The sequence below is a fragment of the Vipera berus genome (assembly GCF_964194415.1).
Source record: "Vipera berus genome assembly, chromosome: 2".
NCBI lineage: Eukaryota > Metazoa > Chordata > Lepidosauria > Squamata > Viperidae > Vipera > Vipera berus.
The window spans coordinates 25790132-25805992 of NC_138203.1; the positions used below are offsets into that span (position 1 = coordinate 25790132).

Below are 15861 nucleotides of genomic sequence, written 5' to 3' on the forward strand. Positions count from 1 at the left end.
TTATTCATGGTCACTGAGTGAATCACAATGTGATTGATCAAGCATTTCACTCGTGAAGCTGGATCCTTTCTGGCTTGGAATGGCTGGCAGGACTTTGCTAGTTCCAAGAGGCTCAGTTGATTGCAAGGATAAGAATGAGAATGGAAAATAAATCTGGGAAAGGCTTGCTTTTGCAGACTTGGTAGCAAATGTTGGTGGCAAAACAGATGTGTCAGTTCTCAGTGAATTTAAGGACAGTAACTTCAACTCTTTGGCACTTTGAGGAATTTGGTTGATTGTTAGCTGGCCTGAAAGAAAGTACAAAGAGAGACATCAGAAACAAATAATAAATAATACAGACTGTGTAAAATGAATAATGTTGAAGTTAAGAAAAAGGTAGATTTTGTACTAAATACATGTAACAATCTTAGCTGCGGCACTTGCAACACAGAATCACAAGTTGGACGAACCTATTTAGGCCACCAAATCCAACCAACAAATTAAAGCCCCTCCATAATACTTCTGCTTTAATGCAACTAAAGAAGCCCATCCCCTTATTAGGTAATTGGATCCCATATTTTTATCTGCAAGAATACTGCATATTACATACAGATAGTCCTCAACTTACAACAGTCGGTTTAGTGACGATTCAAAGTTACGATACTGAAAATGTGACTTATGAATGTTTTTTTACACTCACGGCATCCACATGGTTATGTGATCAAAATGCAGATGCTTGGCTCATATTTATGATGGTTGCAGTGTCCTGAGGCCATGTGATCGCTTTTTGTTACTTTCTGACAAGCAAAGTCAGTAGGGAAGTCAGGTTCAGTTAGCAACCATGTTACTAATGTAACAACTGCGGTGATTCACTTAACAACTGCGGCAAAACAGGTCGCAAAATGGAGCAAATTCACTTAACAACTGTCTCATTTAGCAACAGAAATGTTGGGTTCAATTGTGGTCATAAGTCAAGGACTGCCTGTGCTACCACAAGACCCTTGCTTGTTATAGTCCTTATTTTTCTTACCAGTTTTACTTTTTGCCATGCAGACCTGCACCCCTAGGGATAGTTCTTTATCTTACCTGCAGTAGGAAAGCCCATGGGGACTACAGGCACAGAAGAGTTCATCTGTCATCCTAAAATACCTTGAGATAAGAGGTGGCCATGACATACCTGCAACATTCAAATTATTTGAAGCCAAGCCAATAACAAAACTCTGTAATGGCCAGCTGGCCCTTATCCAATTCTGCACCATTAGAACTTACACAATCCACATTTTTAAGATCAGCCCTTCAGGATCCTAATTGTGTCTCTAATGCTATCCTGTTACTAGAGGCAGGCTTCATGAAAGTGGAAGCTAAAGTGTGGATGATCATACTCAGCTATTGGCTCCCTTCTTTTAGATTCTTTTAGATCAGGGGTGTCAAACTCGCAACGTCACGTAATGTGTCACGAGATATTGCAACTTTTTTTCCATTGCCAGCAATGGGGTGGGCGCGGTTTCAGCATGACGCATCCGGCCCATGGGCCGGCAGTTTGACACCCCTGTTTTAGATCTTCAATTTTTATATACTCTTTTAGTTTTTAATTCATATATCTTTTATATCATCATAATTTGTTTAGATTTTTATTTTTTTACTCTTGATATATTCTTTATGATTTTTAACGCTGAACTCCAATTTCCTTATGCTGGTCTATGACCGTAATAAAGATCTAATTGGCTTTGAAGATCTACTGTGGAATTTCTTTTGGGAAGGTTTAATCTCTCCCTCTCTCTCTCATGAACTTTAAGAACTTTAAATCTCTGAGCAAAGTTCATAGTTCTTCACTGATATATGAATACTAAAGCAACATTTTTAACATCGGTAGATCTACCAGCTGCAACTGGTAGATTTATTTTGCACCTGTATAATTAATGTTATTTTTGTTTCTTTCAAAATCATATAATCACTAAATGAATTTCAGTTTGGTTGTCTCTACAGAAAATGCCATTGCAACCCTTTTTCTTCCATTCCTGCCTTGGCTGTGAAGGATATGAAATATTTCTGAATGCTTCAGATTTAACTATGTTAAAAATTTGTGAGGGACTTCCGGTGGCGGTGCGGCGCCGAAGAAAGCCTTCCCGGGCTGCCCGCGGCTCAGCTGTTTGTTTTTTCGCCCGAAACAGCGCCGATCAGCTGTTCGGGCGAAATTGAAGCCCCCTCCTCGGGAGAAGAGGAGGGGGTGAGGCCCCAGGTAGGGGTAGAGTTCTCCGGGGCCGCCTGAGCTTGGAGCTTGGGCGGCTGAAGGATTGAACTCCCCCGAAGCCTGGGTTGCTCCCAGCTGGCCGGCGTCTCTGCTCTGAACTTCTTGGAGCAGAGCCAGGCGTCTGCGAACCATCCCTGCCTGAAGAAAGGACTATGATTTAAAGGAGCAGGCAGAGCGGTACAAGAGGTAATGGTCAAGAGGATTATTTTACTATACTCTCTAGCTTTTTGGACTTTTTAAACTTTAAGTGAAAGTGCGTCATAACTGAGGACTAAAAGATGGCGGCGAAACCTCCCCCTAAAACTCTTCGGAGCGGTGGATCTTCGCCGGTGCAACAATCATCACTACAGGCATTACACCCTCCTGAAGTGCTGACATCGAAGGATTTACGAGATGCTCTGGATAAACTTTTGGAATCAATCAATCAATCAATGGGTGATAAATTTGCACAGATGGAGGAGAAATTGGAGAAATTGGAGGAGAGAATGGAAGAGAGGATGGAACAGAAGTTCAGCGTGATGAAGGTAGACATTTTGTCTTCAGTGCATAAAGTGGCGGGATGTGTGGAAGAATTAGATGAAAAAATGGATGATCTGGCTCAAAGGAATGCTATATTAGAAGTAAAAGCACGGGAGAATGAAAATGCAAGAGAAAAAGTGGAAAGGGAGTTAAGTCTAGCCCAATATTACCAGATGCAGTTTGCTGTCAGAATCAGAGGTTTAAAAGAGAATATTAAAGAAGATTTAAAGCAGCTGATTTCTGAGGCTCTTGAAGTGGTATTAAAGCAGCCAGCATCTGAAATAAGAGCAGCTATGGATAAAGTGTTTCGGGTAAACTCATGGATTGCCAGACAGAGAAAATTGCCTAGAGATGTGGTGGTTTATTTTGCAAAAAGAGAGATTAGAGATCAAGTTATACAAGCTGCCTATGATGCTAAAGTGGTGATTGCTGAACAAGAAGTCTTGGTTTTAAAAGAAATTCCTCCAAGGATTTTAAGGGGAAGGAAGGACTATACATTTCTCGTGCATGAGCTCAAGCAAAGAGATATAAGGTTCAGATGGGAGATTCCAGATGGGCTGATGGTGATGCATGAAGGTAAAAGGTATCGGCTGATTACTGTGAAGCAAGCGCATGATTTCTACAATAATGTCTTAAAAGCAACCCCATTAACACTTCTGGAAGCTGGAAAGGGATCGAGAGAAGGAGAACATCAAGAGGATGAAACAGAGGAAAGTGGTGTTGGAGGAGATCAAGTTACAACTTCTCTGGATGATCCTAGAGAGCAAAGAGTAACGCGTGCTGCTTTAAAACGAGCAAAGAAAATAAAAGAACAAGATCAGCAAAAGTCCTCAGATTCTTCACAACGTACATATAGTCAAGCTGTGGGAGGAGCACGGCCTAAAGAACTTAGTCCTATCAAAGCTGTGCTCCAAGAGCTTTGGGAGGATATGCATGGCAACTAAATTTTTAACCTGGAATGTTAATGGACTAAATTCACCGCAGAAGAGGAAGAAAGTTTTTCAATATTTAAAACAATTTAAGATAGATGTTATATGTTTGCAAGAAACGCATATTAGACTTCTGGATCAAAAGCATTTATTGAACTCGAGACTGGGTACGCAATTTGTTGCCTCTGCAGAGAATAAGAAAAATGGAGTGGTTGTTTATGTTAAAAGTGCCTTAACAGCAGACTTAATTGAAGCAGATAAACATGGAAGATATGTTATGATTGAGCTGTTGTTAGAAGGTAAAAAGACGCTTTTAGTTGGATTATATGCACCTAACCAACAACAAGCTGATTTTTTTAGTTTACTCCACACAAAGCTTACCCAGTTGGATTATAAATCTTTTATTTTTATGGGAGACTGGAATGGTGTTTTGGATGTACAGTTGGACAAGGCTGGAGCTTTTAAGCGCATTCCAAGTCATGCTAGACTGCCTAAATCTTTTTTTGAAATGAAGGATGACCTGGAATTGCGAGATATTTGGCGTGAGAGACACTTACAGGAGAAGGATTATACTTTTTATTCTGATAGACACCAATCTTTTTCGAGGATTGATTTTATTTTGTTGACTAATGATTTTTTTTTGAGAACTAAAAAGGTGAAGATTTGTGCAAGAACTATTTCTGACCACAGTCCAGTTTGGTTGGAGATTGATAAGGAGAAAAGAGACAGGCGCTCGTGGCGTGTAAATGAGAATTTGTTTAGAAATCAGAGAAATGTGGAAGAATGTAAACAGAGGATGAAGGATTTTTTTGAGATTAATATGAATAAAGGTACCTCTATGGACATGGTTTGGGATGCTAGCAAGGCCTATATGAGAGGGGTGTTGATATATATGAATAATAGACATAGACGTGCAGTGGAATCTAGAAGGAAAGAACTGGAGAATGAAATAAAGGAAAAAGAAAAGGCTTTGATTTTGAATCCAGAGGATGTGAAGCTTAAGGAGGCTATTAGACTGCTAAGAGGACAATTTGATAAATTAATGGCAGATCAAGTGGCAACCAATCTGCGGTTTGCTAGGCACAATACTTTTTGCAACGCCAATAAACCAGGCAGATGGTTAGCTTATAGACTGAGGAAAAAACAAAGGGCCTCTAATATAGACAAGATTGAGTATAAAGGTAGGGTTGTGTTTCAACAGAATCTTATTAAGGATGCTTTTGTGGATTTTTACTCGAAATTATATACTAAAGAGGAAATTAATGTAAAAGATATCGATATATATCTGGAGAATGCTAGAATTCCAGTTCTTACGCAAGTACAAAAAGAGGGGATTAATCAATTGATTACAGAAGAAGAAATTCTTACAGCAATTAAAGAACTGAAGGTGGATAAAGCGCCAGGCACGGATGGCTTGACTGCGGCCTACTATAAAAATTTACAATTTGAGATGATAAAGCCGTTAAAGGAACTGTTTCAGACAATTCAGAGGGGGGGAAAGGTGCCACCGTCTTGGAAAACAGCTTTTATCTCTTTGATTCCGAAGGAAGACCAGGATGCTACTCAAGTTAAAAATTATAGACCGATATCGCTTTTAAATACAGATTATAAGATATTTGCTAAGGTTTTGGCTAATAGACTGATGAGGGTTCTGCAACAGGTGATTCATGGTGATCAAACGGGGTTTATTAGTGGTAGGCAAATGAAAAATAATGTGAGACATATAGTTGACGTGTTAGAGTTTTTGGAAAGGCACAACCAGATCTCTGCAGCGCTAATCTTTTTAGATGCTGAAAAGGCCTTTGATCAATTGAATTGGCAATTTTTGTTGAAAGTTTTAGATAAAATGGATTTTGGGGAAAATTTTTTACAGCCGATTAGGGCGTTATATCAAAAACAATCTGCCCGCATTATAGTTAACAATAGCCTGACGGCAGTATGTAATATTGAGAAGGGCACAAGGCAAGGGTGTCCGTTATCGCCCTTGTTATTTGTGTTAACATTAGAGATACTATTGGCTAAGATTCGGAGCTCGGAAAAAATTAAGGGGATACAAGTTGGAGATCAGGATTATAGATTGAGAGCATTTGCAGATGATCTGGTTGTTACAGTGACCCAGCCAGAGAACTCTGTTGTGGACCTGATGGAGATAATAACGCAATATGGGAAGGTTTCTGGATTTAAAGTAAATACACAGAAAACTAAAATTTTGGCTAGAAATATGACAATTTCACAGAAGGCTCTCTTAGAAGGATTAACTGGATTTGAGATTGTTAAGAGGGTTAAATATCTGGGGGTGATTTTGTCGCCCTCTAATACAAAGCTATATAAAAATAATTATGAAAAACTATGGGGGAAAATTCAAAAAGAATTGGAGAGTTGGCAAAAATTGCAATTGTCTTTGTTGGGACGGATTGCAGCAGTGAAAATGAATGTCCTGCCCAAATTTTTATTTTTATTTCAAATGATACCGATTCTTAAGAAAGATTCTAATTTGGAGGAATGGCAGCGTGGTATCAATAAATTTGTGTGGGCAGGGAAAAAGCCACGAGTTAAACTTAAGATTATGCAGGATACTCGTGAGAGAGGTGGCCTTAAATTGCCTAATTTTAAATTATATTATGAAGCTGCTGCATTAGTAGGAATAAGTGATTGGATTAATTTGACGCAATCGAGGTTATTAAATCTTGAGGGCCATGACTTGTTGTTTGGCTGGCATGCATATTTGTTGTATGATAAGAAGGTAGATACTGTGTTTAGGATTCATATTTTAAGACAGGCATTGCTGAGAGTTTGGAAGAAGTATAGACATAAGCTAAGCAGCAAGATACCATTGTGGGCAATTCCAAAACACGCAATAGAAAATATACATGCTGGTTTCAAACATGACGTGACTACGTACAAGGAGATTTTAAATTTCGAAAGGAATGTTTGGTGTTTGAAATCATATAGCCTCTTGCGAGAAGAGAAGGTTGTTCATACTTGGTTTCAATATATTCAACTACAGGCCAGGTGGAAAGAAGACCAGAAAAATGGATTTACAATGACTGATGAAAACTTGATAAAGCAGATTAGAAATCAGGGATCAGCACATATTAAACGGATATATCTTGCATTGATAGAGATTGACTCAGAAACAGAGCTTGTTAAGGATTGTATGATAAAATGGGCCCAAAACATCCTGGAAGTTATCTCAATGGACATGTGGGAAAAGATTTGGGTGAGGAACGTAAAATTTACTCAAGCTCAAAATCTAAGAGAGAATTTTTACAAAATGTTTTATAGATGGCATCTAGATCCTAAAAAGCTTGCAAGTATGTATCCGAATTATCAGCCTAAATGTTGGAGGTGTGGTGAGGAAGATGCAACATACTTTCACATATGGTGGACATGTAAGAAGGTTAAGGCTTTCTGGATAAAAGTCTGGTGGAATATGCAGAAGATTCTTAAACAGAGGATAAAGTTTTGTCCGCAACTTTTTCTGTTGGGAATAATTGCAGACGCTACAGTTGTGGACACCAAGCTGATGTTGAACTTAATTACGGCGGCAAGACTTTTGATAGGCCAATACTGGAAGAAAGAGGAACTGCCGACCATAGAAGAGTGGACTTTAAAGGTTTCCGACCTGGCAGAGATGGCGAAGATTTCGGCCTATTTGAAAGATCATTCGCAAGAACGTTATATTATGGAATGGAGAAAATGGATTGAGTTTATCCAGAACAAGTATAGGGTTAAGAAGTTTTATGTAGCATTCGAATAAGTCTTCTTTCGTTTTCTTTTTTCTTTTTCTATTTTAGTTTTTTATATATATTTAATAATGCTAAGGTTTGTTTTATCCTATATAAGCTAGAGAGTGATGGATTTTAGAATTTATAGTTGTTAGTATATGGTTGTTTATGATTGCTTTTTTTTTATATATACCTTGTATTTAGCTCTGGGAAGTCGGGGGGGGAGGGGGGGAGGGGGGGAGGTAGGGGGGAAGGAGGGAGGGGGGAGGGGGGGTGGTGGGGGGAGGAGGGAGGGGGAAGGGGGGTTTTTTAAAGGAAAACTGTATTTTAAAACTTTTCAATAAAAAAAAAATTGTGAGGAATACCTACAGAGTCATGCAAAGTACATGCAAATGTATTTTCTCAAGTGATTATCAATTTAACATTTGCATAAAAATGCAGCTAACAGGCTCATTTTCAAGAACAGTGTTGGATGTTTTAATCCAGTGAATGGATTAAATGTTATAATTTGAGATGTGCCTTGTAATATATGTTTAGCTATAAAAATCACAGGATGATTTATAATCTCTTATTACTTACTAGGGCACTTCCATATGGATTGAATTTCCTAGCCAGCATGGAGTCAACATGGAAGTAGATGGACCAGTCTCTGCTCAGTACAGGTAGTCCTTGACTTACAGCCACAATTGAGCCCAAATTTTCTGTTGCTAAGTGTGATATTTGTTAAGTGAATTTTCCTCCATTTTACGACCTTTCTTGCCACAGTTTTCAGGTGAATCACTGCAGTTGTTAAGTTAGTAACAGGGTTGTTAAATGAATCTGTCTTCCAAATTGACTTTGCTTGTCAAAAGGTCACAAAAGATGATCACATAACTCAGGGACAGTGCAACCGTCCTAAATATGAATCAGTTGCCAAGTCTGTGAATTTTGACCACATGACCATAGGAATGCTGCAATGGTCATAAGTGTGAAAAACAAACATAAGTCACTTTTTCAGTGTAACTTCAAACAGTCATTAAACGAACTATTGTAAACCGAGGACTATCTGCATAACAATTTTCTATGTTTCTGAGTTGGCAGAAAAATAGCATGAGAAAAATGCAAGACTTTGCTCTCTACTGCATGCCATAATCCTGATCTGGATTGCTCATTTTCTCTCCTAGAAACACTGCATTTAGCTGCTATTCTTTTAAAAGAACTAGATATTTTAAAATAATGCTGATGATTTTAATTTTGTAGGTAGTCCTTGACTTATGATCATTTATTTAGTGGCTGTTTGAAGTTATAAAAGTGCTTAAGAAAGAGACTTACACCCAGTCCTCACATTTACTATTTTGCAGCATGCTTGCAGTCATGTGATCAAAATTCAGGGACATGGCAACCAGCATGTATTTACAATGGTTGCAGTGTCCTGGGGGCTCACATAATTTGTCTCCTACCCAGCTGGTTTCTTACAGGCAATATCAATGGGGAAAGCTGGATTCACTTAATGACTGTGTGATTCATTTAATAACTGTGTTGATTTGTTTAATGACCGCAGCAAAAAAAGATAATAAAATTGGTGTAATTCATAGAACAGAATAGAATTGGAACGGAACACAACAGAACAGAACAGAATAGAAGACTTTATTGGCCAAGTGTGATCATACACACAAGGAATTTGTCTCTGGTGCCTAAGCTCACAGTGTACATATAAACAGCAAATAATAGGTCATAAGTTATAATGAATACTCATTTAGCGATGGAAGTTTTGATGCTAGCTGTGGTCGTAAGTTGAGGGTTACCTCTATCTTTCTGTTTCAGTATTCACTTTTGATATTCTTACTAGAAGATATCTTAATTGCACCTTCCTAATAAATAATTGCAATAAAAGCCCCATCTTGCATGTCATAAGGTAAAGGGGCCGGTGCTCATCTCCATTTCAAAGCCGAAGAGCCAGCGCTTGTCTGAGGACATCTCCATGGTCATGTGGCCGGCATGACTAGATGCCAAAGGCACACGGAACACTGTTACCTTCCCACTGTAGTGGTCCCTATTTTTCTACTTGCATTTTTACGTGCTTTTGAACTGCTAGGTTGGCAGAAGCTGGGACGAGTAACAGGCGCTCACTCTGTTACGCGGCACTCGGGATTTGACCCGCCAAACTGCCGACTTTCTGATTGAGAAGCTCAGCGTCCTAACCCACTGAGCCACTGCATCCCTTGCATGTCATAGCACTACCCAAAGAACCTAATTATCAAATTTTTAGAAGCATGCACTGTTCACAGACACTATAATGCTGAAGTATCTGGGAATTGTCTCAGATCAATAGGAAAAACCAGGTTCCCATAATAATAATAATAATAATAATAATAATAATAATAATAATAATAATAATAATAATAATAATAATAATAATAATAATAATAATAATAAGAAGAAGAAGAAGAAGTCGGAAGGGACCTTGGAGGTCATCTAGTCCAACCCCCTGCTCAGGCAGGAAACCCTATACCATTTCAGGCAAATGGCTGTCCAGTCTCTTCTTAAAAACCTCCAGTGTTGGAGCATTCACCACCTCTGGAGGCAGGTTGTTCCACTGGTTAATTGTTCTAACTGTCAGGAAATTTCTCCTTAGTTCTAGGTTGCTTCTCTCCTTGACTAGTTTCCATCCGTTGCTTCTTGTCCTGCTTTCAGGTGCTTTGGAGAATAGCTTGACTCCCTCTTCTTTGTGGCAGCCCCTGAGATATTGGAACACTGCTATCATGTCACCTCTAGTCCTTCTCTTCATTAAACTAGACATACCCAATTCCAGCAACCGTTCCCTGTATGTTTTAGCCTCCAGACCTCTAATCATCTTTGTTGCACTTTTCTGTACTCTTTCTAGAATCTCATACATATTGTAGAATATGTATGAAAGACATATTGCAAGTGTCTCTGTAGAGCTTTCATTGTCCTTGTATGAATGATAAACTATTGGTAACTGATATAAATGATGTAAACAAAAGCAAAGGGCAAATTGTTGACAAAACCTTGAACAAATCAAAGACCATTGAAAAAGAGACTGACAAGAGTCAAAGTACTACATATTAACAGTAAAGACATAAGCATAAGATTTTTTTAAAAAAACAACAACCCAGAAGATAGTCTTGGAGAAATGATGTCTTCTGGGTCCAGAGTCAGAAGTATTAGACTGACCCAGATTGGATCCTGCAGAGTCAGAAGTTGACTGAATCAACAATAATTTGCTACACATGTTGTATGCACAAACCTTTGTATCCTCCTCTTGAAAGTACATAATGATAGGCTTGAGGTGGTCAATTACTGCAAGTGATGAATGCAGAAGACCTGCACTGTCATAGACCATTTTCTAATAGTAAAAAAAAGGGCAGCTCTGCAAAGGTATAATATTTTATATCATCTATATAATATATTTTCTGCATTAAGGGAAAACTTAGAAACCTTAAAAAGAAAAGATCTTATCCCATTGTTCTTACCTTTCTGATCATCGTGTTTTACTATGGGGGCCAAGTTGTTCCTTACAGCTGTTAGGGATTTTACACTAGGAAGTTCTAAAGTGGTACGCTGAAATGTTTTCCCTACAAAAGGAAGTATTATACACACACTTAAATAAGTTTCCTTTGAAAAGACATAGAAAACAATATATGAATGGGACTGAGAATAGATTGGAGAATCCATATTCATTCTCTATGTCCACATAGCATATGATTAGTGCAAAGTATGATCACCCTGTATAAAGAATATATACTTAATAGAGGCTGGTACAAGACATTGCTTTCCTAACAGTTGCAAAAGTTTATTTAATCCTGCATTTAATCCTTACAACAGTAAAAAAAACCAGGGCTGTTTTCAGAAGCTGAAATTGCTGGGTATCTCCTAAAGAAGATTTTTGTTTTAAATTAAACTCAATAATTCATGCTGTACTCCATACAAACTAAAGAATCATATAAAAATATTAAAAATCTGAGAAAATTGTTTTATCTTTTATCAGTACCTGGAAAATATAATAATACTAAAGTTAGTTTATCTGAATTTCATGTGAAACCATGAAACTGTTCTCATTTTATTTCTATTCTGAGAGCCTTAAAGAGATGGCTAATTCATATATATACTAGTAACCTACAGTATACTGCAATTTATTTAGTTCTGTGTCAGGACCCACCCCAAACCACGTCTTAGGAAGACAAAACTCTTGGAGTCAAATCTAGTCCAAAAAGAATCTTTACTATGGCATGCTTGGTTGTAGGAATACAAGACAGGACTTATTATTTTCCATGAACTAAACCCTTATAAAGAGTTCCCGGTTTAACCCCCCTTAACCCCATTTGGTCAGTCCCCCATCATTTACCTCGTATCATCCCTCTCGTGGGAAAAAGGAACTTAGGACCTTTTATGTTTATTGCTCCCTTCTGTGACACAAGCCAGATGCTAGGCACCCCTTTTGTTTCCCCAGTTCAAAAGGCTTCTCTTTTCCTTTGAAATGCCTAATACCGGTTCAATACACATCCGTTTCCTCCTCTTCGGGAGATGGCAGAATCCATGGAATAATGTTTTAAACATACATTTATGAATATGATATAAATGGATTCTGACATTCTGTGTGTTCTGTAGTTTGACTTGTTCCTTACAAATTGATAATTTATAAACCAATATAATGATCATTATTGAATAAACCATGCTTTCCTGGTGACAGTGCATTGTGTGGGCAGATATACAGGTATGTGTTTTTAAGGACCAAAAGGGACCATGGTTGATAGTTGTCTGAAAAAAATCTACTGCATAAGCCCCTTTGGAAACTGAGTTCATTCCTATTTCTTAAGGGAAGAATCACTCTTCCGCATAGATTTGGATATTTCATTCTGGAAACTACTATATATTATGATACAATTATTTTCAGCATACCCAGAATTCCTTTAGCTCACACTAAATAAACATAGTGTGGAAAAAATTACCTGGTGACAAATTAGGCAGATGGGGAAGATGGGGAGGACATACCACATGATGGGATCTGTTTGGAAACAATCCTTCTATCAGTTTATTATCGGAAGGCACAGACATCCAGAGTCTATATGTGGGTGTTTGGTTTTTGTCAATTTTCCAAGGGCTGTCAAAAGCTTGTTGGCTGGTTCTTTGGCTTGACAAATCATGTTCACTTCTGCTTTTTTGAGACCAAGTTGCAAAATCATTATCCATATTCATGCTGGAGATTGTAGTGAGAGAAGTTGTTAAAAAAGAATGACTCACAGTTATGGGTGGGAGACTTTCTGTTCTGACTGGTGGAAAGCCACTGCAATCTGGTGTATTGTTTTCTGAAATGAGGTATTTCTTGACGTCTGCATTTCTTTTCTTGAGGTCAATAGCTTTCATGTACTCCTTAGATGAGCCATCAAAGCTGGAATCCATTATGCAATCAAATGTGGTGATAATCTCATCTACTTCTGAGGTCTCTTCTCTCTGGGATCTGTCTCTTTTCTTCTCCTTCAAATTGACTTTCCAGTCCCCTTTTTTCTTTTTAGAGGAGAAGATTTGGTTAAGCATGCTGAATCTTCCTTCCTTCTTTGATAATTTATTGTTCTGGGAGGAAATGTGATGAAGTAGCTCAGGTCTTTAAAGAAAGAAAAGCAGATTGTATCAACATTGGAATTTTATTGTTAGGACCATAGATTAATATTTGGGGTTATTAGAAATGAAATTCCTTCTCCAAAGATCTTTAGTGTCAGTATGTATGTATGTATGTATATGTGCATGTGTGGGCATGTGTGTGTGTGTGTACTGATACTGATTTTACAACATTCATATAAAAGTACAGTACGTACAGCTGGAAGCACTTTACCAAGTATAAAATAACGTATAGAAATACAATATTTTACAATATTTTAAAAGATGTTATCAGGAAAAAGGAGAGGTCATCAAAAGAAGTAACAAAATCATAGGCAAATCTCTTTCATCTAATCTTCATAAAATGTGGGCAAATAAATATTAGGTGTAAAGAGAATCTTGAACTGCCTTAGCAGCTAAGTAGCTACCAGATAAACATAATATTGTGATTCTGCATAGAGAATTAATTTTAATTTCATAGTACCCATATAATGCTTTCACGGGATTCTTGTTTTAGCTTTTTTTAAAGTAACGTCACCCTAAGTAATATATTTTAGCTAATTTAATTAATTAATTAATTAGATTTATATTGTGCCTTTTCACCTTAAGCTGAGTTCTGCTTTCTTGGGTGATTAGTTGAAGTGGGTCCTGACAGTATCATACATATAAACATGCATTTTTTTCTCACAACAATCTTTAATGTAAGTTGAGGTGAGAGAAAACAACTGTGAGTTCCCATGGCTGAAGGCAAACGTGAACAAACCAGCATTTAAGCTCAGTTCCACACTGTTAAGCCTGTGCTTAAATAGGTGGAGGAAAGATATATTCGCTGCCTTGAGTTATTTGTAAAACAGTAAAGATGAGATACAAATTAAATAAAATAAAAATTTCCACTGTTGAATTTTACAACCCAGGATATAATGCTGATTATACTTATTAACTGGAGTAAGACACGTTTAGCGTTCAGAAAATTAGAGAAAACTAATGCAAAAAATTATTTTTTAGCTGCGCCATTCAATTGCCAAGTTAAATAAATTTTTCAAATCTTTTAAAGTCCTACTAAAAGCTGATATATCTATTTGATCAGGTACTGCAAGGTTATATGTGTGCGTGCATGTGTATGTATACCAGCAAATATTGATTTATTGAAGTGCTTTTAATACTTTAAAAAATGCTATCTTCTAAACTGCAATTTATTATATTTGTTCTGAACCTAATTTAAAATGTGTCCTAAACAGCTATGAAATATAATGATCAACTGATGCCGGTTTCATATTCCTAGTTAGAGTCATTGGTTGTATACAGTATAACAGGATTTTTCAAACTGTTTTGCAGAATTTAATGTGGTTTCAGGTGGAGAATAAGGGTGGGGAATGGCCATTTTTTTAGCACTAAAACTTTCCATATTTTTTTAAACTAATAGTTTCTGTGGCCCCAAAAAGTTTGGATATCTCTGCTATATTATACTCAAAGCTGTAAAACATGGTGGTATCAACAGTAGAATACAGAATAGAAGAAGCAAACCAAGAAAGTACTTTAAAAAGGATGTATAGTTTCCAACTTTCTGCACAAAGTACTTAACAGAACCTCTTCCCAAGATATAACAACAGGAAGTTCTGTTCATGAGTTATAGAATTTTCTTTCTGAAAGAAAATTCATTTGGGCCAGGCATTAAAATATTTTGGTATAGCTATGATGGATATAGCCTGGGATATCCACTTTGAATACAGAAATAGGAAAAAAACATTTAATATGTACATTGCATGGTAGCTTACAATGATCCTCCATGAAAGCATAATCAGTCATTGATAAATTGCAGAATGCTCATATTCAGCAGTTTGAATATATTCATACTCAGCAATATGCTCATATTCAGCAATATGAATATGAAAAAAATTGCAGGATTTGGGTATGGCTAGTCTAGAGAAAAGAAGGACTAGGGCTGATAAGGTAGCAGTATCCCAGTATTTGAAGGGCTGCCACAAAAAAGAGGGGGGTCAACTTATTTTCTAAAGCAGCAGGACAAGAAACAATGGATAAAAATTAATTAAGGAGAGAAGCAACCTGGAATTAAGGAGAAACTTCCTAACAGTGAGAACAATTAACCAGTGGAACACTTGCCTTCAGAAGTGGTGGGTGCTTCATCACTGGACGTTTTTAAGAAGAGCCTGGACAACCATTTGTCTGAAATGGTATAAGGTTTCCTGCCTGAGCAGGGGGTTGGACTAGAAGACCTCCAACTCTGAATTGAAAAATTTGAATCTAGTTTATTATAAAGGAAAGACTCTACCTGTTTGCTTGAGAGAGCAGTGCAATGCATGCTGTGTGTCCACAATAGATGGCATACGATAGAGGTGTATTCTCATTGATATCCCTGGAGCTGCTTTCCACCCCCAGTTGTAGCAGAGTCTTAACACAGTCAGATTTTCCTGCAGCTGCAGCCCAATGCAAAGGTGTCCTAATGAAAAAATAAGTAAAGAAAAATCCATACAGTAATGGGCAGTTTAAATTCAGAATTAGGTAAGAAAATCGGTATTGTTTTCATTAACATGCAGGGTAGTTTCTGTGTCACCAAAATTCTTAAAGAGTGTTAATTGACCATGTAAAATTCAAGGGGATTAATATTAGCCATAAACAGACTTGGCCCTACATGGGATTTAATTCATTCTTCCATTCTGCCAGGTCAGTTAATATATGGAACTTCTGATAGCTGTGATTAACTAAGCCTTTCTTGATTTAAAGACAAAAAGATCTCTAGAAGTCTTTCATATATTTACATGGCCAGCTTAAATTAATCTGTTGAGATGATTAAGCTCTTTCAAAGTTTCACCTTGGCACATAGTACCAGTTCCTTTAAATG

The 15861-nt window shown here is 37.4% G+C and overlaps 1 protein-coding gene across 1 annotated transcript in view; it reads right to left on the reverse strand.

The window, feature by feature from the left end:
- The window catches only part of ANKRD55 (ankyrin repeat domain 55), a gene marked incomplete at both ends in the record, with an annotated part of 53789 nt that continues 37928 nt past the window's right edge, over window positions 1-15861 (reverse strand). Inside the window, 4 exons of the mRNA XM_081316395.1 lie at window positions 1-287; window positions 10880-10981; window positions 12356-13008; window positions 15292-15459. Coding sequence (XP_081172521.1) covers window positions 1-287; window positions 10880-10981; window positions 12356-13008; window positions 15292-15459 — 1210 coding nt within the window. The remainder of the gene's footprint in view (window positions 288-10879; window positions 10982-12355; window positions 13009-15291; window positions 15460-15861) is intronic.